Source organism: Macrobrachium rosenbergii, chromosome 16 (assembly GCF_040412425.1).
Source record: "Macrobrachium rosenbergii isolate ZJJX-2024 chromosome 16, ASM4041242v1, whole genome shotgun sequence".
In the NCBI taxonomy this organism is placed as follows: Eukaryota; Metazoa; Arthropoda; class Malacostraca; order Decapoda; family Palaemonidae; genus Macrobrachium; species Macrobrachium rosenbergii.
This window is the reverse complement of record NC_089756.1, coordinates 4,493,564-4,518,400: the sequence shown is the minus strand read 5'-3', so window position 1 is coordinate 4,518,400 and position 24,837 is coordinate 4,493,564. Positions and strand designations below refer to the sequence as shown.

At 40.4% G+C, this 24,837-nt stretch overlaps 1 protein-coding gene across 1 annotated transcript in view; it reads right to left on the bottom strand.

The window, feature by feature from the left end:
- Nucleotides 1-24,837, bottom strand: part of LOC136847061 (histone acetyltransferase KAT8-like) — a 95,644-nt gene that overhangs the window by 5,755 nt on the left and 65,052 nt on the right. Inside the window, exon 7 of the mRNA XM_067118320.1 lies at nt 13,988-14,137. Coding sequence (XP_066974421.1) covers nt 13,988-14,137 — 150 coding nt within the window. The remainder of the gene's footprint in view (nt 1-13,987; nt 14,138-24,837) is intronic.

The window sequence follows — 24,837 nt, the reverse complement described above, 5'->3', positions numbered from 1 at the left end:
AATTCAAAACCACAAAACCACTCTTTGTATTCGGAAGAGGGTATGAAAGGACAGAGTGAAAGTAGCGAAAGTGGGAGTGAAAGTGAGAAAGAAGTGAGAAAGGCTATGTATGTGAGGGAGGTACCCAGTGTGAAAAGTATAATGAGTATGGAAGTAGGGATGTGCATGATTTCTTCAGGGAGTATGAAAGGTTTTGTCAGGATAAGTATGGGGGAGAGTAAGAGAGTGTGGGGCGAGAATTAGGAGAATATTTGACTGGGTTTTTTGCTTGATATGTATAGGGTTATTATGAGTGTGGGAGATGTTGAGTATGACAAGGTGAAAGCTAGACTAGTTGAGCAAGCGAGGCGTATGAAAGCGAAAGTGTTAAGTATAAGAGGAAGAATGAATCTGATGAGGCAAGAATGAAAGCTGGGGAAACCTTGTCACTGTATGCTTGTAGGCTGGAGACGTTGGCAAGGAAGAAGTTTGGGGATGATGGGATAGATGAATGTAAGGAGTTAGTACGGAAGTTGTTAGGGACAGTGCCAGATGGAGTAAGGCGTCCACGGTCGCCAACACAGCACACAGAACCACACAAACCAAACCAAAACAGAAAAACACACGACTCACGAACATACAGCAACAAGAACAACACACTAACAAGGAAAAACAACAACTCTGAATCAGCACACAAACAAACTGTTTTAAGACCAAAAAAACGACTGACTAGCACTAGCTCTGACTCAAGACTGCCTCCAAAACCGAAAAATCCTCACATATATTCCACAGACAGACAGCGCCGTAAACAAACTAACGACCTCATCCCTCTTCCAACAACCGAAGCACTCACTAACGACAATTACACTCTCTCTCTCTCTCTCTCTCTCTCACACAAAACGTTGGGAAATGCTAAATAAAAACAAATTTATTCATCCCTCTACAATAATTTTGAACTGATCTAATTTTACCTGTACCGTTTACAAACTGTAAATGCGCCGTTCTAAAACATAGAGACATAGAGCATTTCAGAACAAAGAGAAAGTGACAAGAAGTTTTTAAAAACAAGGTTGAGAAGACTTCTAAAAATAGATCGGCGGAATGGGGGAGAGAGTTACACCATTTCTTTCTTTTTTTAAGGGTAATGTATTAAGCTAACTTTTAAATGAAAATACAGCAACTTTAATTTCATTTAATAGTTAGTTTAATACTGAATTTCCATCTTTTGATATCTAACGAAGAATAACTCTTCTCTCTCTCTCTCTCTCTCTCTTTCTAAGATTCTCTCTCTCTCTCTCTCTCTCTCTCTCTCTCTCTCTCTCTCTCGTGTTATTCTCTGTCTCCATAATAACTGATAAATAATTTCACTCTCTCTCTCGTGTTATTCTCTGTCTCCGTAATAACTGATAAATAATTTCACTCTCTTAAGTAAGGACAAATATCTCTCTCTCTCTCTCTCTCTCTCTCTCTCTCTCTCTCTCTCTCTCTCTCTCTCTAAATTATTTATTCTCTGTCTCCATAATAACTGATAAATAATTTCACTCTCTCTCTCGTGTTATTCTCTGTCTCCGTAATAACTGATAAATAATTTCACTCTCTTAAGTAAGGACAACCCTTATCTCTCTCTCTCTCTCTCTCTCTCTCTCTCTCTCTCTCTCTCTCTCTCTCTCTCTCTCTCTCTCTCTCTCTCTCTCTCTCATTCATAGTTAGCGTTCACACATTTTTACGACTTATTAATTCTCTGTGCGTCTTTACCTGTACAGTAGATAGTTTAAATTGATCTAATTTGACCTTTATCGTCTACGAAATGTAAATATGCTAGTGTTGCATATACGTTCTAAAACGCAGAGACATAATAACTAAGAGTTGTATTAGTCAAAATATAAAACACTGTTTGTTCATGAAAAAGCATTTCAGAACAGAGAGAAAGAGACGCAGAATAAAGAAGTTGTTAAAAGAAGCTGAGACGATTCTAAAAATAGATCGGTTGGAAGGAGAGAGAGAGAGAGAGAGAGAGAGAGAGAGAGAGAGAGAGAGAGAGAGAGAGAGAGAGAGAGAGAGAGAGAGAGAGATTCTCTTCCAAATCTCAGTTTTTATGTCAACCATTTATTTCTCTTTTTTAAGGGTAATGTATTAAGCTAACTTTTAAATGAAATTACAGTAAATTTAATTTCATTTAAAAGTTAACTTAATAATTTGGGAGCATGATTAGGGTCATATTTATTGTTTAAACTTCAGAAATAAGCATTTATTAGCATTTTTAGAGACCATGCCAAACTTACGCGAAAATTCACCCTGCGCAAGGGATTCTGGAACCTAACCTCACTTAAGTTCGGAGTATGACTGTATATATATTTCATTATCGAAAATATAGGTCTTGTAGTGAACGCAACGTTTACATTTTATTACGCTACTGGGCAAAGGTGGTAGCGAATGCAGTGCTTATGTTTTATTACGGTGCTCGGTAAAGATAGTAGCGAACGCAAAGTTTATTATTAGGCTACTCCGCAAAGATGGTAGCGAATGCAATGTTTACATGTCTTATTATGCTACTCATTGAAAAATCAACCATTCTTCAGCCAATATTTTAACTAACTTTTGCTCTTCACGCTAGTCTGCCTAAGTCATCTCTACTCAGGCAAAGTCTATAGCCCATCTATGCTAGGCTAAGTGGACAATGACTGCTTCTATATCACTAGTAGCAGATTTTCTACTTACTAAGTAGAAATCAGGAAAGTAGTTGATCAATTTGCAAAAAATGATAAACTTGTATCAGATCTTAATAACAAAATAATGATTCTGAAAGTATAGGCTTGAAGGTTACTCGAAATCAGCGATAATACATCACCGAAATCCTGTTAGGTGACTGGCAAATGATGAAAAAAACCTGCTGCAAATATCCGATGTTTACACCGAGGATGACAGAAACAGAATGAGGTTATCTGCTAAGTCGTTCCTAGTATTGCCATTAATGGGTGGTACTGGTCACCTGCACTAAACATGCAGCAACACTTCAATTGTTTAGTGCAGGTGACCAGTACCACCCACTAATGGCAATACTAGGAACGACTCAGCAGATAACCTCATTCTGTTTCTGTCGTCCTCGACGTAAATATCAGATATTTGCAGCAGGTTTTTTCATTATTTGCCGGTTATCTAACTGGATTTCGGTGATGTATTATCGCTGATTTCGAGTAACTTTCAAGCCTATACTTTCAGGATCATTATTTTGTTATATGAAAATATTTTACATGAGTAACTTACTAAGTAATTACATAGCTGAATCCCGCATTGAATAGGGGTGGGATACATGGACCTATTCCATTCCAAAACATTAAGGCATGGTAATGACTTTGAAATAGAAAAAATGTTTGCATTAAAACAATGCTTGTCGTTTCCTTACATGGTATGAGTTACTGCAGTTGAATAATGCCTCTGGTTGGTGCTCATCTTGACTTGTAGTGGCATGACAGTAAAGCCATGGAGCACCTCTACTTAACCCCTTCGGTACCGTGACGTTTCTACGACGTCATAGAGGGTGTAGTGACGCTCACTAGGACGTATATATGTCCATAACTTCATAACGCTATAGGGAATGCTTGTAGTGCTGGCTTATGTCTCCTACTTATTTTTGCAGGTGTGGGTAGGCTGTACTAACCAACTCTAAGCTCCTCCTACTTTTTTTTCAGCTACTCATGGACATTATTGGCTGTGATGTCACAGCCTTCTCATCATCAGTTTATGCACAGTCATGCTCAAGTTCACTAGTCTGTTTTTTTCATGATTTTCTTCATTTTACCTTCGTTTTCACAGCAAAAAGCATGAGTGAAAGCAGTGATCTCTCTTCCGAGGAATATGTTCCTTCTGAGGAAGAATATGAGAGCAGTGACAAGCTCTCAAGTGATGAAATAATTGATGATAAAGTTAAACGAGAGGTGGACGGTGGCTGGACCTATGTTACCACATATTTGAGGACTGTTGCCCAGCAATGATGCCAGACTTTCATGATGACTTTTCAGGGCTAAATCCAGCGCTTGGGGATTCACCTTTCCTTACGCCTGGGGATGCATATAAACTTTTTTTTATGATAAAGTGATGAAAACTCTTTGCTCATGGGCTAATGAGAGAGCTGCATTATTTTTCAAGAAAATCCCCAGAAAAAAGGGAAAATTCATGGGTTGATATGGTGAGAGGTAAAAGAGGGGGTGAGGGGGACATGTATATGTTTTTTTGTTTGATTTTGGCTATATATATTATATATATGTGTGTGTGTGAACATATATATGCACGTGTGTATATTTTGAATTCACGTTCACTTCCATTAATATACATTAATATACAAAGCAGAATGGATGTTATTAAAACCTTTTCTTTCATGGTTATATGGGCACTAGGGTAAGTTGGGAAAATGCGGGATACAGCATCTCGCCGAAGGGGTTAAGTGGGAGCTTTGCAACTAAGGATACAACACTTACCTACACTGAAAACACCACAACCCATCCACTGAGACTGGTGGGTACTTCAGGTACACTGTCACCCTGGCTCCCAAAAATTCAACAACCTACTTCAAGACAAAAAGATAGTAAGAAAAAAAAAAAGAGAGATTCCTGTGCTTCCTTCACCAATACCATGCCAGCCACCGGAAATGGCCCCAAGGTACTGTAATTTTCAAACACTGTTACAACTTCTTTCAAATAGTGAGATGCGAAGATCGGTTCGCACTTCCAGTAGGCCAACTGCAGAATGGTAGTGAGGGACATATTATGCCTAAAAGCTATTAAGGTAGAGACTGCCCTGATGTCATGAGCTTCCACTTTAAAAGTAGAAAAATGGTCCTCCAGAATCTAAAGTGTGCCTCAGAAATTAAGTCTTTGGCAAAGGACAATACGTTCTTAGTAAGAGGGCGAGCCAGGTTCTTGACAGAGCACCAGAGGTTACTGGATGGTCCTCTGATCTTCTTGGTCCTGCTCAGGTAATATCTTACAGCCCTAGCAAAAACTCTCTCTTCTTCCTCAGAGCCAAGGTATCTGTTAAGATCTTAATGGAGCAGGAAAGGGGCCAGGGCTTGGAAGGTCCTCGTTCTTGGCTAAAAATCCAAGGGTAAAGGAGCAAACTATGTCTCCTTGTGAAAAAATCTACCATTTATTGATGGCTTGGGACTCACTAGTATGTAAGCAGTGGCCAAGGCCACAAGGAAGAGTCTTCCGAGTAAGGCTTCTCCAAGAAGAGGAACGAAGGGGTTCAAAAGAGGGACCTGTTAGCCACTTCAATGCTACATCCAGGTTACAGGACACCAGGTCTTCCTTTCTTTGCTTAGACATATCAAAGGACTTGGCGAGGTTGTTAAGATCTGGGATTGATGCAAGATTCAGGACCCCTGTGTTTAAACACTTAGCTAAACACGGCTCGACACCCTTTAATGGTGGAGGAAAAAAGATTCCTATATCTCCTCGGATAAAGAGGCAATCCACAATTTGGGTCACAGATGACTCAGAAGAAGAAACATTGAGTCTGAGACACCAGCTTTGGAAAACTGCCTGGAAGATGCAGCTAAGAAATCGATGCCTGCATCTTGCAATCGCCTCTGCAGCACGTCATGAAACAAGAGTAGACAGCTCTTTGGTATCTCTTAAAGTGAGGTTGTCTGAGTAGACAGTTATTAGGGGAAAGAGTCTCGGAAAGTCCACCCACAACGAGAGTCATCGTAATGTTGCAATGAGCCCAAGGCTTGTTCAGCACTTCCCTGACCAGGTTGAAGGGCAGAAAGGCGTAGGGTCCAAGTGGGACCAATCTTGCAGCATGTCATCTGTTGCCCATGCTAGAGGGTTAGGGCCTGAGAACAAGAGAGAGGAAGGCGATGGTTCCTTGAGGTGGCAAACAAGTCCAATGTCGGCCTGCCCCATATTATCACAGATTCTGATAGACCAGGGGATCCAAGGTGGGAAGGACCTACTTTTCAACAGCTCAGTTCATCCGCCAGAATATTTAGTTTACCCTGAATAAAGCAAGTGACTAGACTTGCTCGATTTGATCTGTCCACAGTACAAGGTCTCTTGCCGTCAGGAAGAGAGAAAATATATGAGTGCCGCCTCGCTTTCATATGTACATTAGGGCTGTGGTATTGTCTGAATGAACTACCAGTCCTGTTGTGAACTACGGTTGAGAAACACTGAAGCCCTAAGTGAATTGCTTTCAGCTCTCTGACGTTGATGTGAAGGTTCTGTTCTTCCAACGAACACGTCCCAGAAACTTCCCGGTTCCCCAATAGGACTCCTCAACCTAGAACGAGGAGTCTGAATAGAAGTCTAGGTCTGGACTCAGAGGATGAGGGGCTTTCCTTCAGAAAGTCTATGTTCGGATGGCCACCAATGCCAGTCTGACTTGATCTCCAGGTTTATGAGAAAAGCGTAGGTGTCCAACTGTGTTTCCCTGTCCCAGGCAGCCTTGAAGAAGAATGCTAAACTCTCCTAAGAAGTTTGCCCAACTTGACAAACATCTTGATGGACGATGGAGTCCCCAGTAGGGTCATCCATTGATGGGCCAAGCTAGAGGAAGGGCCAAGAAACTTGTGGACTGTCTGAAGACGGCTGGCGATTTTCTTGGCAGACGGAAAAGCCCCAAAATTCCGAGAGTTGAGACTCATCCCCAAATAGAGGAACTCCTGGGATGGGGCCAACTGGGACTTCTGAAGGTAGATGATAATTCCCAGTTCCTGAGAGAGATGTTCAAGTCCTTCGTGCACTTCTCCCTCCAAGGGGGTCGAAGAGGCAAGTCTTCCAGATGTAGACTGATGTTTATGCCTATTCAACAAAGTCATCTGCTAGGGGAACGAGGACTTGAGTGAACACTTAAGGTGCCGTAGAGAGGCAGAAGCAGAGGCCAAAACTGGAAGATTTAGCTGGCGCCGGGCACTCTGAAAGAGAGCATTTAGACACTTACTTGGGGTGCCTGAGAGTGTCCTGGAAGATGGACCTTATATACTTCCTGGAGTCCATATGGATGGGAAAGTGGAAACATGCATCCTGCATATCCAAGGTTATCATCCAATTGCCCTGTGAATGGATGAAAGGACTGACTGGTTCGTCTCCATCTGAATTTCGTCTGCCAGACGAAGAGATTGAGGGCGCTTATATTTAGGACTGGTCTCCAAACCCTGATGATTTGGGGACCACAAACAGATGGTAGCAGAAGCCCTCTGAGTTGATGTCCTCAACTTCTACTATGACTCTCTTATGAAGGAGAGAGGAGACCTCCTCCAAAAGGGCCGAATGTTTTCCCAAGCCTCTTGAGAAGGCTGTCAAAACAATGGGAGAAGGGACTAAAGGGGGCTCTCCATGAACAGAATGGAGAAGCCCTCCCTCAGAACCTTGACAATCCACTGTTCTGTCCCTCTGATACTCCACTTCTCCCAAAACTCAAGAAGACTGGCTCCCACTTGTGCATGGAGGACTTCTTCCTCATTTCTTGGGCAAGGACTTGAGCTCCTCCTGATAGTTCTGGCCGAGAAATGGACATTGGAGTAGGTCCTAGACTGGACTTGGTCTTATTCCCATGAGAGGGATGTTGCTGGAGAGGAGACCATCACAGGAACAAAAGCAGACAAATCCTTGGGGCAGTTGGAAGAGTGCGCCAGAAGAGCCTAAGTCGACTTCCATTGGTGGTCTGACTTCTGGGCCTGAGTGACTACTTTAGCAGAAAGAGAGCACCAAAATACTCTTTTCTCAAAACCCCCAAAGAGAAAAGAGCCGCAAGTTCAAGAGAGCCATCCCTGATGGTCTTGTCTGCATAAGAAAGGACTCCTAGCCAATCCAAGGCGAAGCCTTCAACTAAATCATTGCAATCTTCAATCTTCTTGGCTAGCGCTCTCACCATCCGGTCCAAGAAAATGAAAACTTCTAACAACTCAAAAAGGTCTTTGACAAGGAAGTCCTGCCAAAAAAAAAACATAATTTGTGCCGACAAAAACGCCAAGTGTTGGGAAGAAGAAGCTTCACCAGTAGCACAGGAAAGAAACCTCCTACGGATTACACGAGAGGGAGGAAAGACAAAGGAAGCCTTACCTTGCTCCCTCTTAGCAGAAAACCAAATTTCAATCTCCTTGAGTGCCTTCCTAGAAGACGAGGAAAGCACCATTTTGGGAAGCCTAGGTCTGCCATCTGGATGGCTCCTCATCAGGAAGGTCGAGGTAGGTGAGACTGGGGCTAGCTGGAGCCAAAAAAATGACTAAGAAAACTCACCCACATATTTTGAAGGATAGCTGCATAGGCTATGAGATCTGCAGTCAGAAACAAGCGCAGGGCCAAGCATGAGACTGATACTGAAGAGTTGGCACAGGGCACTTGGGAGCTGGTGCCAGGCACTCGGAAGAGGGTGCCGCGTGCTTGGCAACTGGCACTGATCTCTCGGGAGCTGGCACCGGGCACTCGGAAACTGGCAGCGGACGCTCAGGAGCTGGTGTTGGGTGCTCAAGAGGAGATGGGTGCTTGAATGAAGACAGAGGAAGGCTGAGAGGGGTCATTGGGTACTTGAGCGCCAAATAATGGCGTCCAAGAGAAGTATGCTCAGGAGAGAAATACTCCGGACTGTCCCATGCACTGCAGAAAGGTTGAGGACTGCGCCCGGCTCCTTAAACCGCTAACTGTGCATCAGAGAAGAGCGGCCAGCATCCCCTGTGTGCCTCTTCTATGGACGAGACGAATCTAGAAAGTGCTTGCAGTGCTTCCAAGTCTGGGCTGGAGTCTTGAGAGTCAGACAACAACTGATGCACATCCACAGAGACGCCTTTCTACTGGTTGTCAGTCAAAGCCAGGAAGCAATCAACAGGATCGACTGAGGGGGAGAAGATCCATGGGCAAACCCCACCCGCCTCCCTTGGACCTTCGGTATGTCTTCTCCCAGGTTTAGGGGAGTATGACAGGGACTTTCCTCTATGAGAACCAGTGGCTGTCTGCCAGTACTACCTGGGAACGCACAACAGGTTCAAATAAGGGTGCAACTACCAGTGGGCAAACCCCCTTGGCCTCCACTAGACTTTCGATATGTCTTTTCCCAGGTTTAGGGGAGTATGACAGTGACCTAGGTCTAGGAGAACCGATGGGACAAGTAGCCACCTCCTCCACTTGCACAACACTATCACCTGTCACTCTGCAGGAAGTGGCACCGCCTGAATATGTTTTCCCATAAGCACCTTTAGTGACGCACCTAACCCCATCACTGTATTCACTAGTAGGATCATTTTCTTGTGAAAACTACACTCTAGACTTGCAATGGCATCGGGTTTGGAAGCGAGGGAGCCAGACACAGGAGTGGGTGGATTAAAAGTAGGAGGGCTAGTAGCAGGAGAAAAAATAGGAAGAGGGGAAGAAGGAATAACAGAGCTATCTTCTAACCTAGGCTATGGTAGAAAACTAGGCTAAGGGAAGCCCATTTCTAGGCTCCAGAGGCCACTTTCCTTTTTCTATCACTCTCTAACTTGTCTAGTTGAGATTAATTACCTTCTACTCTTGCTAATCATTACATTTAGCACAAGTTTTCTACCTACTATATTCCTGCCCACTACATTTACTGCAAATAATATGAGAATCATATGAAGAATTGATTAATCTGGTTTGCAACTTTCGCTACAATAGAGAAACTAGGTGAACTTGAATCAGACATAATAATAACCAAAGAACTAAGAAAAATTATCCTGAAAGCTATTAAAGCTTGAAGGCTACTCAAATAAGCGATAACACTTCACCAAAATCCAGCCATACAACCGAAAATCAGCAAACAAAAGCTGCAGCAAACCCTTAATGTTACTTGAGAGGGCAGCAGAAACAGAATGAGGTTTTCTGCTAAGTTGTTTCCAGTACTCCCATTAGTGGGCAGGGCTTATCACCTATACTAAACTACCAAAGTACTACCATGAGTTTTTAAATAAAGGCTGCATGGCAAGTTAGAAACTATAGCTAAGTAATTACTTGGTAAGCTACTTACATGAAATAACATTTTAATTAATGTTAGCTACATACAGTATATACTGTATATATACACAGGCACATATACAAAGATAGTGGAGAGATGTGGTGTCAAGAAACCAGAAAAAGGTTGAGATGATTTGGACATGTGATGATGAGGGATGAGAAGCAATTAGTATCAGGACAAAAACCTCTATGACGACCCATGAAATCCTGGAGAACGAGACAGTTGAAGACCTAGACCTAATGGGAGTTGAGCCAGAAAGCACACGGGACAGAGAATGGAGAGAACTCACAGCATACATATAATCCCGTCTAATAAAAGGCTCATGTAAAATGATTGTGATGATGATGAAGAATAAACATCAGCTCCAAACCTAAACTAAAACTCATGTAGAAGTATACAAATATAATAAGCTAGCACTCAACATGTATCTTATTTTAAATATTGAGCTTACTTCTCTATGATTTGTACTGTGGTCTGTGATTTACAATGATTTCCTTGTTTCCTCCACTAACAACAGTAAAATCTTATAGCCAAAGTATGCAGGTAAATTAATTTTGTTTTTATATAACCCATGCATCACGACTAATGAACATAACCTGATGAAGCAACAAAGAAAATGATAACCAAAATATTTACTACAAAACCATCTGCACATGATGCACACATGCATGATGCTGGACTCATAAGGATTACAAACATACCTCAAAGAGAATGAACTTTCAGTCCATAGCACCTATAAACCAGAGACTACCTTCCAAATTATAGGAAAAGGCTAGACAGACAAAGTGAAGTAAAGGCAAATATCACATATCTCTACAATAATCTTTGATTCACCCATGGAATACAAAGAAAGAAGCACTCAAAACATAAGCCCAAGTACCCCAATATAGAATGTAGATTGCCAATAAGTTTTAGTAAAAAGATGAAAAAATGTGGCAAAATGAAATTTGTGTTTTCTTAGAAGCAAACTAGTATTTATAATGGCTACGCTAAGAAACATCTGAAGGAACTTTAACTATTTATATATTTAAAGAGGAGAGAGGTTAAATTTTGTTAAAAGCAGAGTAGAAATGAAAGGTAATAAAAAAATACAATTAGAAATTCTATCTATGAAAGATATCTTAACTAAACTATGGATTCCTCATTTTCATAAGCTCTTAAGATCAAATCTCATCCAAGAATGCCTAACTAAAGGTAAAGTGAAGGCAACAGAAGATGGCTGGGAGGTGAAGATATAATAAGTCACTGGTAAAGGCATGCATGTAAGAAATATTTAACGGGATAAAGAGGGGGGGGGCAACAAAACCCTACAGAACACTACTCAATATATGGAAGGAGCAGATATAGCCCTAATTATAACTCACAACAGTGTTTGACAAAAATGTACTCTCGGGCTTTAAGACCTTCCTGTGTATATTAATAATAGATCTATGACTATATAAAACTATAAAAAAATAACCTCAAGAAAACCAGTGCCAAATATCCATGTTCATACTACACATGCTAATATACAAAACCATGGAATAAATGAAGAGTAAGAATTACGATTTACAATGCACAATTATCCCTTAAATGCCAAGCCTCTATTTACAAAAGTGTCTATCGTATGCCGGTGGGGTTTGGGAGTTAGCGCCGAAGCGGAAAGAAAGTTTTTTAAAAAAATCACAGCACACTTAGTTTTTAAAATTAAGAGTTCATTTTTGGCTCCTTTTTTTCTCATTGCCTGAAGTTTAGTATGCAACGATCAGAAATGAAAAAAATATCATTATCATATATAAATATTGGAATATATGACAGCGCGAAAAAAAATTTCATATATAATTGTATACAAATCGCGCTGTGAGCAAAACGGTTAAAGCTAATGAGCTATTTTTTTTTCGTTGTATTGTACACTAAATTGCGATGATTTTGGTACATAACAAATTGTAAAAGGATCAAAGCAACGCAGAGGAAATATTATCACAAAATGATGCATGAATTCATAACGAGCGGACATAAAAAATTTTGTTTTCAAGAATTCACCATAAATCGAAATATTGTTGCAAAATGAAGGTAAATGATTGAATATTACTAGAATATAAGAGTTTTAACTTACAATTGCATTTTTCGACAATTTCGGCCAAGTCAAAGTTGACTGAAGGTTGAAATTTCGGCACATCGTGATTTACATGACAATATTTCAAAACTGATAACAGCTACAACCATGAGTTATTTTTTGTTGTATTCCAAATGAAATTGCGCACATTTTCATATATAAAACTTTAAGTAACGGATAATATAAAACAGTGAAAATATTACGACAAAGTAACTAAAGAAATTCTGAGATTTTCAGCAGAGTTAGTGCAAGCGGAGGTAAGGAAAAAGTTTTTTTCAAAAGTTCACCATAAATCAAAATATTGTGCTAGAGACTTCTCGTTCATTACAAAATGAAGGTAAAGGATTGAATATTACTAGAATGTAAGAGTTTTAGCTTACAATTGCAGTTTTCGACCATTTCGGTCGAGTCAAATTTGACCGGAGGTTGAAATTTTGGCACTTACCGTGATTTATATGAAAATATTTCAAAACTGATAAAAGCTACAGCCATGAGTTATTTTGTTTTTGTTTTCTACATGAAATTGCGCACATTTTCATATATAAAATGTTATGTAACGGCTAATATAAAATGGTGCAAAAATTACGACAAAGTGACTAAAGAAATTCTGAGATTTTCAGCAGAGTTAGCGTGCGTGGACGTAAGGAAAAAGTTTTTTTCAAAAATTCACCATAAATCGAAATATTGTGCAAGAGACTTCTCGTTTGTTGCAAAATGAAGGTAAATGATTGAATATTACTAGAATATAAGAGTTTTAGCTTGCAATTGCATTTTTCGACCATTTCAGTCGAGTCAAAGTTGACCGAAGGTTGAAATTTTGGCACTTATCGTGATTTATATGAAAATGTCAAAACTGATAAAAGCTACAACCATTAGTTATTTTTTGTTGTAATCTACATGAAATTGCGCACATTTTCGTATATAAAACTTTATGTAAAGGCTAATAGAAAATGGTGCAAAGATTACAACAAAGTGACTAAAGAATTTCTGAGATTTTCAGCAGAGTTAGCTGATGCTTTCTTTTGGGGTAAGAAAGAAATTCGCGCATGCGCAGCTGGATCACGCTTGTAAACAAAACAACAGCATGATCCGTGAATTCCCAGCATTCCTCAAGGCGCGTGATTTAAAATTTTTTGCAAACGAGGCCTATAAGTATTTTTCTGCGAATATTTAAAAAAACTTTTTGTAGTTGACATATTTTACATCCACTTGGCACCCGACAGACAACTTCTGTCAACGTAAAATACGTCCAGTCGGCGTTAAAGGGTTATACAGACAGAGCAGAAAAGGCATGAGTAAAATAACTACAGAACATCTGATTAAAGTAAATATGGGATAAAATGTCAAGTCTGCAAAAGTAGCCAAGTGGTGAAGCTGTTAAAACTTGTATAAAAACATACAGACTTCGACTATGGACTAGTTGTGTGTTAAAGCCTTTGGAATTCCTGTAAGTTGAGGGCTATCTTAAATGTTCATGTATAACCTGTACTTATACCAGGGGGGTTTTTGTTACTCTTCCTAAGGTCAGACCCCAATACAACATTTATTACTATTTAAATACTACTGACTTGAATAGCTGCTTATAAATGAGCATATTTTATATGGTCCTACTTGCATGAAGACAGCTCAACATCTATAAAATATACAGAACAACATTAAATACACTAAATACTGTACGTCAATGATAACGCAGCAGACCTTCAATATATCTAAGGATGTGGCCAAATCTGTTTCAGCCATCTGTAAGATCATGGTTAAAAATTTTTACCCATATACAGTATATGAAAACAGATTTTTAATATGGCATTATGACAAAGCTAATAAATAAAACTGTTTCTAACTCAAAACTAGACCACAGCTAAAAAGCCTGTTTTATTTATTATTTTTAGCATTATCCTACTATGCTCAATTCAAATATTAACTTGAGGTGATAAAAAACATACATACCTTAGATCTTTAATTGATAATGTGCCTTTAAAGTCACGTAAAATCTCTAGTAAAACCCAAGTCCAATAAGATCTGTATGACAGTTTTCCTAGATCCGACAGTGGCTTCTCTGGACTTCCAACAACACCTTCCATTTTACTCAGTTCATAACTGCAAAATCAACGAAGCATCTTACATACAAATCAAATTTTATATCTAACAAAATTGATTTCTTCATACAAAACAATCACTCATACATAGCCAAATTTGTTATCTTCAAATGCCCCTTGTACCACAGTCTCTTATATAACAGACAGAAGAAAGGTGGTACCAGATCTATGCAAGCACCAACTAGATCCACAGGAACACAGCAGTCAACTGTCTCACCTTAAGTGAAGTCTGGATGGAAATTGCCAGAAATAAATGAGGCTAAGAGGAAGGAGCTTTTGAGCAATGTGTTATAAGAAAAAAATTATTTTAAGAGAAAAACTGAATTTGTTTCACTACAAACCCATTGCTCATTCTTGGCCCAAAGTACCATTTAGAAGGATAGGTTTCAGAAAATAAAATCAGAGGAGGTGCTGACTGCCACCTGCAGTACCCATATTGTGCTCCTGAAGAAGGGGATTAAGAATGAAGTCAAGGTTCTAATGAGAACCAAGGCATATAATTAAGGAAGTTTCTGAGAATGTAAAGTCAAATGGAGTTAAGACATAAAATGAGTTCCCTCCACTCTTCTCCATAACGTGTTTTTTTTTTTTTTTTTTACTGAACTCCCTTTTGGTTTAGGTCTTCATCTATCACCTTTTTCCTTGATTTCCTGGGTCTGTATACAGGGCTTTGCCCTCATACTTCCTATAACCATTGCTTGTCTGACCAAAAGTTTCTCATCCCTTCTCATCATCGGTCTAAATTATCTCAATGTTTGAGATCTGTCTTTTTTTCCAGCCTTGATATCATGTCTCTCCACAAATTCCACACTCTTAATACAATCTTCTAACTGCACTCCAGTCATAAACTATAAAATTAAGAAAAGGAAATATGTGAGACACAGTAGCAAGTATTCTTGGAACTTTCCTTCCCCAAGGATGCTATAAAGAGTAATGAAAAAGTGTTACCAAGATGAAAATGGAAATTCCTGTAAGTTTACAACTGAAGTGGTCACTGATTGACGATCTGACACTGTACCACTGGTCCTAAAGATTAAGTGTCCAACCACTTATGGGTTACATTACCACTTAGCAGTTCTGATTGGCACCTCCAGATGGCCACCATTAAACTCAAATTAACATTGTGGTTACATTCACAAACTACAGTAAATATGCACAAGTGGACTCTGATTCTGTGGACAACAACTTTAACCTGAACAGTTTTCCTCTCTTTTAAAAGCCTTAAGAATACCTCTCTCTGCCAGTATGAGAGTGTGCTTCTTGGAGACTGATTCTGGAATGCCTTTTGGCAAGATAATTCTAGATATATCTTACCAGATTCCCTGGTCCTTTAAAGATAAAAACAAGCTGTGCTAACAAGGCCAAGGCACTGTGAAACAGTTCTGGTTAACAGAGGTTTGTGTCTCTGCCACTTAGTCAGCTGCAAACAACAACACTACTGTACTTAGTTAAAGCCTTTGGCAAGAGTGACTTTACCCAAGAGAAAGGCCACACTTAGTAAGAGTTCCAGCAGAGATGTCTCGGACAATGAATACCTAATGAGTCTCTTGTAAACCAGCACATGATCAAGCTGGAAAGACCGGACAACTTCTGAAGATCCTCACAGCCTACTAAACTCCACTGGAGAACCCACATCCAGACTACACAGCTCAAAAGCTTGAGAGAGGGCACACCTGTAGCCACTGATGGAAAAGAAGTAGATTCTTCTGGTGCCTCAGAAAGACAAGAAAAACTACTATATGGGGAACAGTGGCATCAAATATATTAATACTTCTCTAACCATAGCATCTATAGAAGTGGCTCCACCAAGCTCAGAGCAATTATAAATTCTTTTTTTAATTAAGCCCAATGACAGTGGTTTGGTTAAACTACTGAATAATAATAATAATAATAATAATAATAATAATAATAATAATAATAATAATAATAATAATAATAATAATAATAATAATAATAATAATAATAATAATAATAATAATAATAATAATAATAGGTTCTATTGAATATTATTGCTGCTTCAGCTGCATTTATTTTTGTAGAAGACTTTTCTATTTTCCTTATTTAGGACTTCTCTTCAGTGGAGAGTGCGTGCTAACAGCTTCGCCTATATTTGTCATTTCATGGGGAAAAGTCAAGATCTGGATTCTGCTTCTTTATAAATTCTATACAGTTAGTTCTATACAATTGTTGCGTGACGTTTGACAGACTCTTCTGTCATTCTCCGCTAGAGAATGACAGAAGAGTCTGTCGAAACGTCACAGCAACAATTGTATAGAACCAACTGTATAGAATTTATAAAGAAGCAGAATCCAGATTTTGACTTTTCCCCATGAAATGACAAATATAGGCTTAGCTGTTAGCACGCACTCCACTGAAGAGAAGTCCGCAATAAGGAAAATAGAAAAAGTCTTCTACAAAATAAATGCAGCTGAAGCAGCAATAATATTCAATAGAACCTGTTTAAAAGAGGGTCTACTGCCAAATTATAATAATAATAATAATAATAATAACAATAATAATAATCAGAATTGGATCTGTTTACGCAGCCTTTACGAACAGCTATGACTCCAAATTCACAATCTTGGAATAACTATGCATCTACTTACACAAACAACTCTTGATACATGCTCATCTGCATCAAGATTGACTGATCTAAATTGACACTGCATCTAGATACACAGAATTGTGAAGCTGGTTGTATCTAAATCGCGAATTGTAAAGCTGATCTTTTTTGCACAACGTAAGTTATATGCAAATAATTGCCTAAAAAATAATTTAACTTAGACTACACTTACGTTTTTTTTTTTTACAAAATAAGGCAGTAGACTGAGCTAATGATTGCCATATTAAGAATACAGGCAAATTAGTCATAATAGAATGTAGCTAGGATAGAGTCCTAGCCTAACCCCAGACACAGTGTAAGTTCAATAGGCAGTTAAGAATGAATGAATGACAAAAGAGAATCCAGGCCTAACTTTAAAGTTTTCCTTCCCAATTTTGGGAAAATATTTTGAGCACTGCCCTTCAACATCCAAATTTTAAAATTTTCAGTGACCTACGCTAAGTTACAGGGTATTGAAAACAATGTGGGTTTTTGGAGTTCTGTAACAGCAAAGAATTTATGGTTATTTGCTCAGTTTCGAGGAATAACTTCAAACTTGTTCATAGTTTTCTGCAGACCGGGGTTATCTCGGAATTGACCAAAATATTGAAAATCTTTATTAAACAAGGAGGGAAAGCCACACACCTTCCAAGTCGGGGCAGATGCCCTACAGTAGGTTAGCTTAGGGTCTCAACTAACTAAGATGGTCTAGGCTCTGAAACCTCCCAGCATAGCCTAGGATACTCTAGATTCACTAGATACTGTTAAAGATATAGTGTAGTTAAGGTTAGGTTAAGGTTTTTTGGCAAATTTTACTCAAACACGTACTTACACGCTCCCAGTGTGCAGTCACTCTCCAGTTTCTGCCAGGGACTTCAAACTCTAATATACTGAAGTGTAGTTAAGATTAGGTTAACTTTTTTGGCAAACTTTACTCAAACAAATACTTATACTCTCAAGTCTACAGTCACTCCCCAGTTTCTGCCAGAGACTTCAAACTCTAATATATTGAAGTTTAGTTAAGGTTAGGTTAAGTATTTTGGCAAACTTGACTCAAACAAATACTCATACTACCCCAGATTGCAGTCACTCCCCAGTTTCTGCCAGGAACTTAAAACTCTAATATACTGAAGTGTAGTTAAAGTTAGGTTAAGTTTTTTTGGCACAGGCACTTGAAAAACTCTAATATATTGAAGTGTAGTTAAGGTTAAGGTTTTTGCCCAAAAACTTAACCTAACCTTAACTACACTCCATCTTTAACAGTACTATACCTAGTGAATCTGGAGTAGCCTAGGCTATGCTATGAGGTTCCACAATATGCACAAGTATATATTTTTTCATGAGCTGCACGTGTCTATGCAGTCTGAAATTCATAGCAGCATCTTCCTTAAAACATTAAATCTAGCAACCCAATTTGCATTTCTTCAAAACTCGACCACATATACTTTAATTTTTAATTGAATCTCTATCTGTATATGGCAAAAGCCAGTAAAACCCAAGACTCAGTAAACACAATAAAATATGTTTGGTTACAGAACACAGTAATCCGATGATATTGTTTTTGATACCCTGTAACTTAGTCTATTGTACCAAAATCAGTAAAATGTGGATGTTGAAGGGCAGTCCATAAAACAATTTTCCAAAATTAGGAAGGCAAACACCATAAGTTAGGCCTAGATCTAAATTCAGATGGGATTGGTACAGATAGAATAGCACCATCGATGTAAGCAACGATCTTGCCTTCAATGCTAAACGTCATATTTTGCTTATACAGCATAAATAATACTTGGCCAAAAGTATTACTATGAGGAACACCAGTGACTACATTCAGGAACTTCAATTTTCACTTAATAAAAGTCAAGCTGAAACATTTTATGAAGTTCCCTAAGTTATTTGAGCTTAATGTATCTAACTGCACATGTGCTGCATCTAGATTCACATATTTTCCACTGTTTCAAAGGGCATTTATGAGTAATAATAGCTTTTTAATATTTTAAACATATATTCATCTCGTTTAGCAAAACTACTGGTCAAATATTCAGTCTTCTAACTCAATTTTAAAATGTTTTACAGGGTTCTTGAATTTTAGAAAAATTTTTGTCAGCTGGCCTGCCAAGCCCATGAAGAACATGAGATCTACAAGGAATTTTTTGAGCCAGTAATAATAAAACCTAATTTACTTGTTTTTAAAGTAATATTAAAGTTATTTTATTATTCTGAAAGTATTTTACTAGTTGAACATCTGTAGAAAATTTAGTCAATACCACCCAGCTAATAAACTTGTACAAAGTTTTTAAAGACTTCAAATTAATATTACTCATTGAAATTCACTTCAAACTTTTTTACACCAGTCTACATCATAGGGGTGATTTTCAGCTAATTTGGGTGATTTTTAGTGAGAAATAATAATGTGTCAATCTAGATGCATATTCATTCTGATAAAAATAATAATAAAAAAATAATAATAATAATAATAATAATAATAATAATAATAATAATAATAATAATAATAATAATAATAATAATAATATAATTTTGCTTTGCTCTCCTATATTATTCACTTCACATTTTACTTATACATTTACCAATAAAGTGACATTTTTATAATAAAATAAATTACATAGGTAATATTTCTACTTAACGCAGCAGCTTTAAAGTTTGAAGTAAAGTGCTATTATCTAGTGTAGTTGATAAACCCCGCCCACTTTTGGGGTAGGAATAGGTACAACACAGCTGAAGAGCTCAATTCATTTATACCCTATGTCCATGCAAGGGCAGGAGGGAGGGCTCCAATTCTGTAATTACCTGGTGAGTATGTATAAAACTTTATTTTATAATAAAAATGTCATTTTTATATAGGTAACTTACCAAGTAATTACATAGCTGAATCCCAAATTGACAGGAGGTGGGATGCATGGACACAATCTACTTCCAAAATTCAGGGAAAATAAGAAATTCTGAAAATAGGGAAGTCAGCTCACATTGCTTAAAATGCTTGTTGTAACCTTGCTTGGTAAGAGAGCTACTGCAGGTAATTACTGCCTCTGGTTGGTGCTCATCTTAACCTGTAGTGGCGCAGCTGTAGAGCCATGGAGCGCCCCCTACTTCAGTGGGAGCTTTGTAGACAAAGGAGTATTCTGATCACTACAAAGCATCAGTATAAGTTATGCAGCTCATGGAGTCATCCGATGGCTACCAAAACTTGAAAAGGTGTCCTTGCCCTGGGCACAGTACCAACACAAAACCAACCAGACAACGCTGTCAACTACACTAAATTCAAAAACCACTACCCATCCATTAAAAGACTGGTGGGTACTCCAGGTACATAATAATCCCCAGGCTCCCCAAAAACTCGACCACCTATATTCAAGGCAAAAAATAAGGTAGGATAGGAGCATAGCTCCTGTGCCTCCTCCCCCAATACCATGCCAGCCATGGACAATGGACCCAGGGCACTGCAGTTCTCATACACTGTCTCTACTTCTCTTGCATAATGTCTTGCGAACACTGACTTACATTTCCAAAAAGTTGATTGAAGGATTGATGATATGGACATAGTTTATGTTTAAAAGCCAATAAGGTGGCGACTCCTCTAACTTCGTGCTTTCACTTTAGGAACGAGTAAAGGTCCTCTCGAATTCTTGAGTGTGACTCCGAGATAACATCTCTTACAAAAAACAACATTGCATTCTTTGAAAGTGGCTTGGACGGATTCTTCACAGAGTACCAGAAGTTGCTAGAGGGACCTCTGATCCTCTCAGTTCTGTCTAGGTAGTACCTCAATGCCCTTACAGGGCAAAGAGTTCTCTTTTTCTTCTGGTCTAAGAATTTCCATCAAATTCTTGATGACAAAAGAATGGGGCCAGGGCTTAGATGGATTCTCATTCTTGGCCAAAAACCCAACATGAAAGAGCAGACCGCATCTCCCTGGGAGAAGCCAACTCTCTTATCCATGGCCTGCAGTCCACTGACTCTCTTGGCTGTAGCCAAAGCAACGAAAGAGTTTTCCTTGTTAAATCCCTTAAGGAAATTATACGTAAGGGGTCAAAAGGGGGGGCCGACAGCCACTTGAGGACAACGTCCAAGTTCCAGGCAACTGCATTAGAATTAGGTTCCTTAGCCGTGTCGAAGGACTTAATCAAGTCTCTGATGTCTTCATTAGATCCCAGATCTAGACATCTATGTCGAAAGACCGAGCTCAACATGGCCCTGTATCCCTTGATGGTCGACGAAGACAAGCCTCTTGAAGTCTTTAAAAACAGCAAAAATCTGCGATCTGCATCACAGAGGTTTTAGTAAAAGAGATGTCTTGTCTTCTACAACAACTGTGGAAGACTGCCCACTTGCCTGAGTAGACTCTAGAAGACTGACGTCTACACTTTGCAATAGCCTCTGCAGCTGGTCTTGAAAACCCTTTTGCTCCAACAAGTCTATTGACAGTCTCTACCCTGTCAGAGCGGACGAGACTTGATGAAAACAATGGAAATGCAGCTGTCTGAGAAGACTTGTCCTCTGTGGCAGGAGTCTAGGAAAATCTACTAGCAGTCTTAGGAGGTCTGGGAACTAATCTTTCCAAGGCCAAAACAGAGTCACCAGGGTCACTGAAGAATTGTGGTGTATCATGAACTTGTTCAAAACTTCCCTGACCAAGCTGAATGGCACGAAGGCGTAAAGGTCTAAGCTTGTCCATTACTGAAGCATGGCATCTTTAGCCCATGCCAGAGGGTCCGGGACGGGGGGAGCAAAACAGTGGGAGGCGATGGTTCTTCAACGTTGCAAAGAGATCTACCGAAGGTTTTCCCAACGATTTCTACAGGTCAGTGCATACCTGTGGATGCAGAGTCCATTCCATGGGTAAGACTTGCCTTGTAGAGGGAGAAGGAGTGAGTGCCCCCTTGATTCCTTATGTAAGACAGAGAGGTGGTGTTGACCGAAGGGTCAGTTCCCGTCTTGTTGAACGTTTCTCTTGCGAAAGATTGAAGACCCAGGTGAATTGCTTTCAATTCTCTCACACTGATATGAAGACTCTTCTCTGCTAGAGACCAAATCCCAGAGACTTCCTTGTCTTCCAGAAGAGCTCCCCAACCCAGGCCCGAAGTGTCTGAATACAATGACAGGCTGGGGCTCAGAGGAAGGAGAGACTTCCCCTTTTAAAAGCCTTCTTTCTGAGAGCCACCATCGCAAATCCTCCTTGATTTCCGGGGTTATTGGAAAGACAAATGAGTCTCGATATGTCTTCCTATTCCAACTTGCCTTCATGAAAAATTGCAGTACCCTCATGTGTAGTCTTCCCAGACTGACAAACTTCTCAATGGATGAGAGCATTCCTAGGAGACTCGTCCAACTGTTGGCCGATCAGGACAAGAGAGCAAGGAATCGGTGGACTGTCTGGAGGCATGATTGGACTCTTTTGGGGGATGGAAAAGCCTAAAAAGTCCACGAGTCTATTGTCATCCCCAAATACAGAATCACTTGAGACAGTGACAGTTGAGATTTCCCAGCACTGATGAGTAAGCCTAGCTCCTGGGCTAGGAGGGGGGCCTTCGATGTAGAACAAGGGAACCAACTGTCTAGGTAAAGGGAGACATTGATGCCCATGAGGTGAAGTCACTCTGCCTGAGGGACGTAACGCAGGTGAAAATTTGCGGAGCTGCGGAGAGGTCAAAGCACAGAACTCAAAACTGATACACTTTGCCCTGAAACACGAACCTGAGATACTTCCTGGAGTCCAGATGTACTGGGATATGGCAGTATGCATCCTACATGTCGATCGTCACCATCCAGTTGCCCTGGCGGATGGAAGACAGGACTGAATGGCTTATTTCCATTGAGAATTTTGTTTTCTGAACATAGAAATCCAGGGCACTTGCGTCAAGGACCGGTCTCCAACCCCGAGATGTCTTGAGGACCACAAAAAGGCAGTTGTAAAACCCTGGAGAGTTGACATCCTCGACCACCACCATAGCCCTCTTCTGGAGAAGAGACAATACCTCTTCTACAAGGACCAAAAACCTCTCTGAGCCTATTGAGTAGGCTGTCAATAGGATGGGCACTGACACTAAGGGAGGATTCTCCCTGAATGGGATGGAGTAGCCCTCTTTTAAGACTCAAGAGACCCATTGCTCTACACCTCTGGCTTCCCATTTCTCCCAAAAGTGGGTAGCAGGTCTTGAGGGAGCTTTCCTGATTAGACAGGTCATATGGATATTGGAGCGAGGTCTTGACTGAAACCTTGCTCTACTGCCCCAAAAGGGCTGCTGTTGAAGAGGGGAGACCAGTCTTAAAACTGAAGGAGAATGTGTCCTTGGGGCGCTTGGATGACTGAACCAGCAGATCCGGAATCAATTTCTTTTGCAGAGCTGAAGCTATCTCCTGGACTATGGATTGTGGGAACAGATGAGAGCGATCTCGAGGCAAAAAAAGGAGCGTCAATTTTCTCTTCCTCAACACCCCCGAAGAGATCAACGAAGCCAATTCTAGGGAGCCATCCCTAATGGCTTTATCTGTGCAGGATAAAACTTGCAGCCAGTCTGCAGACACATCCTCTGCGAGATCGTCTCAATCTTCAACCTTCTTCATCAGCGCCCCAACAGTCCAGTCCAAAAAGCTAAGAACTTCAAAAACTCTAAAAATGTTTTTAATAAAATGGTCCAGCTCAGTGGCTGAGAACATAATTTTGGCTAACGCAAAGGCCAACTGTCGTGACGAATCAGTCAGACAGGAGAAACACCCCTGGGAGGAGGCAGCAACTCCCAGGGAAGGAGCTTCTCCAGTAGTATGAGATCAGTACCTCTTGCTCAAACGGCATGAAGGAGGAGTGCCATCATTCCCAAGGCTTTCCTGGAAGATGAGGACAGGACCATCTTGGGAAGCCTGGCACTCCCTACAGGCTGGTTCCTCACACAAAATGCAGAGGCAGGAGAAGCCACGACAGCAAGAGAGAAAAACATTGGAAAGGCCACCAAAAAATATCTGAGGAGATTGGCGTAAGGCAAGGGAGTGGGTGGCTGATCAAAAACCTCATCAGAAGAAGAAATCTATAATTACATCCAGACAGCACTGAATGGGATCCAATGAAGGATTAGGTACTATGGGAGAAATAGCAAAGGGTGACTGAAGAGGTGGAACCGGGCGCTCAGGGGGCACCAAGCATTCAGAATGCGCTGTCGGGCTTGCCATCTGAATACTGGAAGTGGTGGCGAGCGTTTGGACACTGGTGCTGGGCCCTCGGGAGCAGCTCGCTCAGGATTTGCTGGGCGCCTAGAAGATGATGATGGACGCTTCCGCGATGATGATGGGCGCTCATGTGACTTGACGGGGCTCGGGTGACGAAAACTGGTGTAACTCTGCTGGGCACTCGGGAGAAAACCGTTCTGGGCTTAGCCAGAAATTACAGGACAGCAGAGGACTAGTCTCAGGCTCATTGAGATGCCTGCAAGGAGGCAGAGAGGAGTGGTCTGCAACCACTACGCAACTTTTCAACGGACGAGACATCTCCAAAAAATGCCTCGGCTCCTCGTCTCGGGAGGAATCAGTAGAGCTGAATGAAAGTTCATGCACATCCTTTTGGTCGCCTTTCCAGCGGCTGTCCGCTGAGGCCTGGAACCGATCAACATGCTCCGCTGAGGGGGTCCTACCTGCAGGCAAAGCCTACCAACCTGCCTTGGGCTTCCAGTATGCCTTCCTGATGCACGGGAGCCTGACAGTGACCTTTGCCTAGGAGCATTGGCAGGATGAGCAGACACCTCCTCCACTAACACTGCAATTTCAATGGCGCTTTGCTTACACATACTGTCAATAAGGACTTTCACTGAGGCACCTAATGGTTCCATGGTACTAACCAATAGGCTAAATCTTTGATCAAAGCATGCTTCGCGGCTGGACATGGCATTAAGATTGGAAGCATGGGGGCTGGGTAAAGGAGTGGGTGAAATAGTTATAGGCTGATTATAGGAGATAAAAACAGCAGGAGTGAGGGAAGAACAGGTAAATCTAGGCTAGCTACATTCCTAGCTTCAGCCCTAGCAATCGCCTTTCTTTTCTCATCTCTTTCTAACTTATCTAGGTGGGATCTCAAAGTCTTCCACTCCCCTGATCCC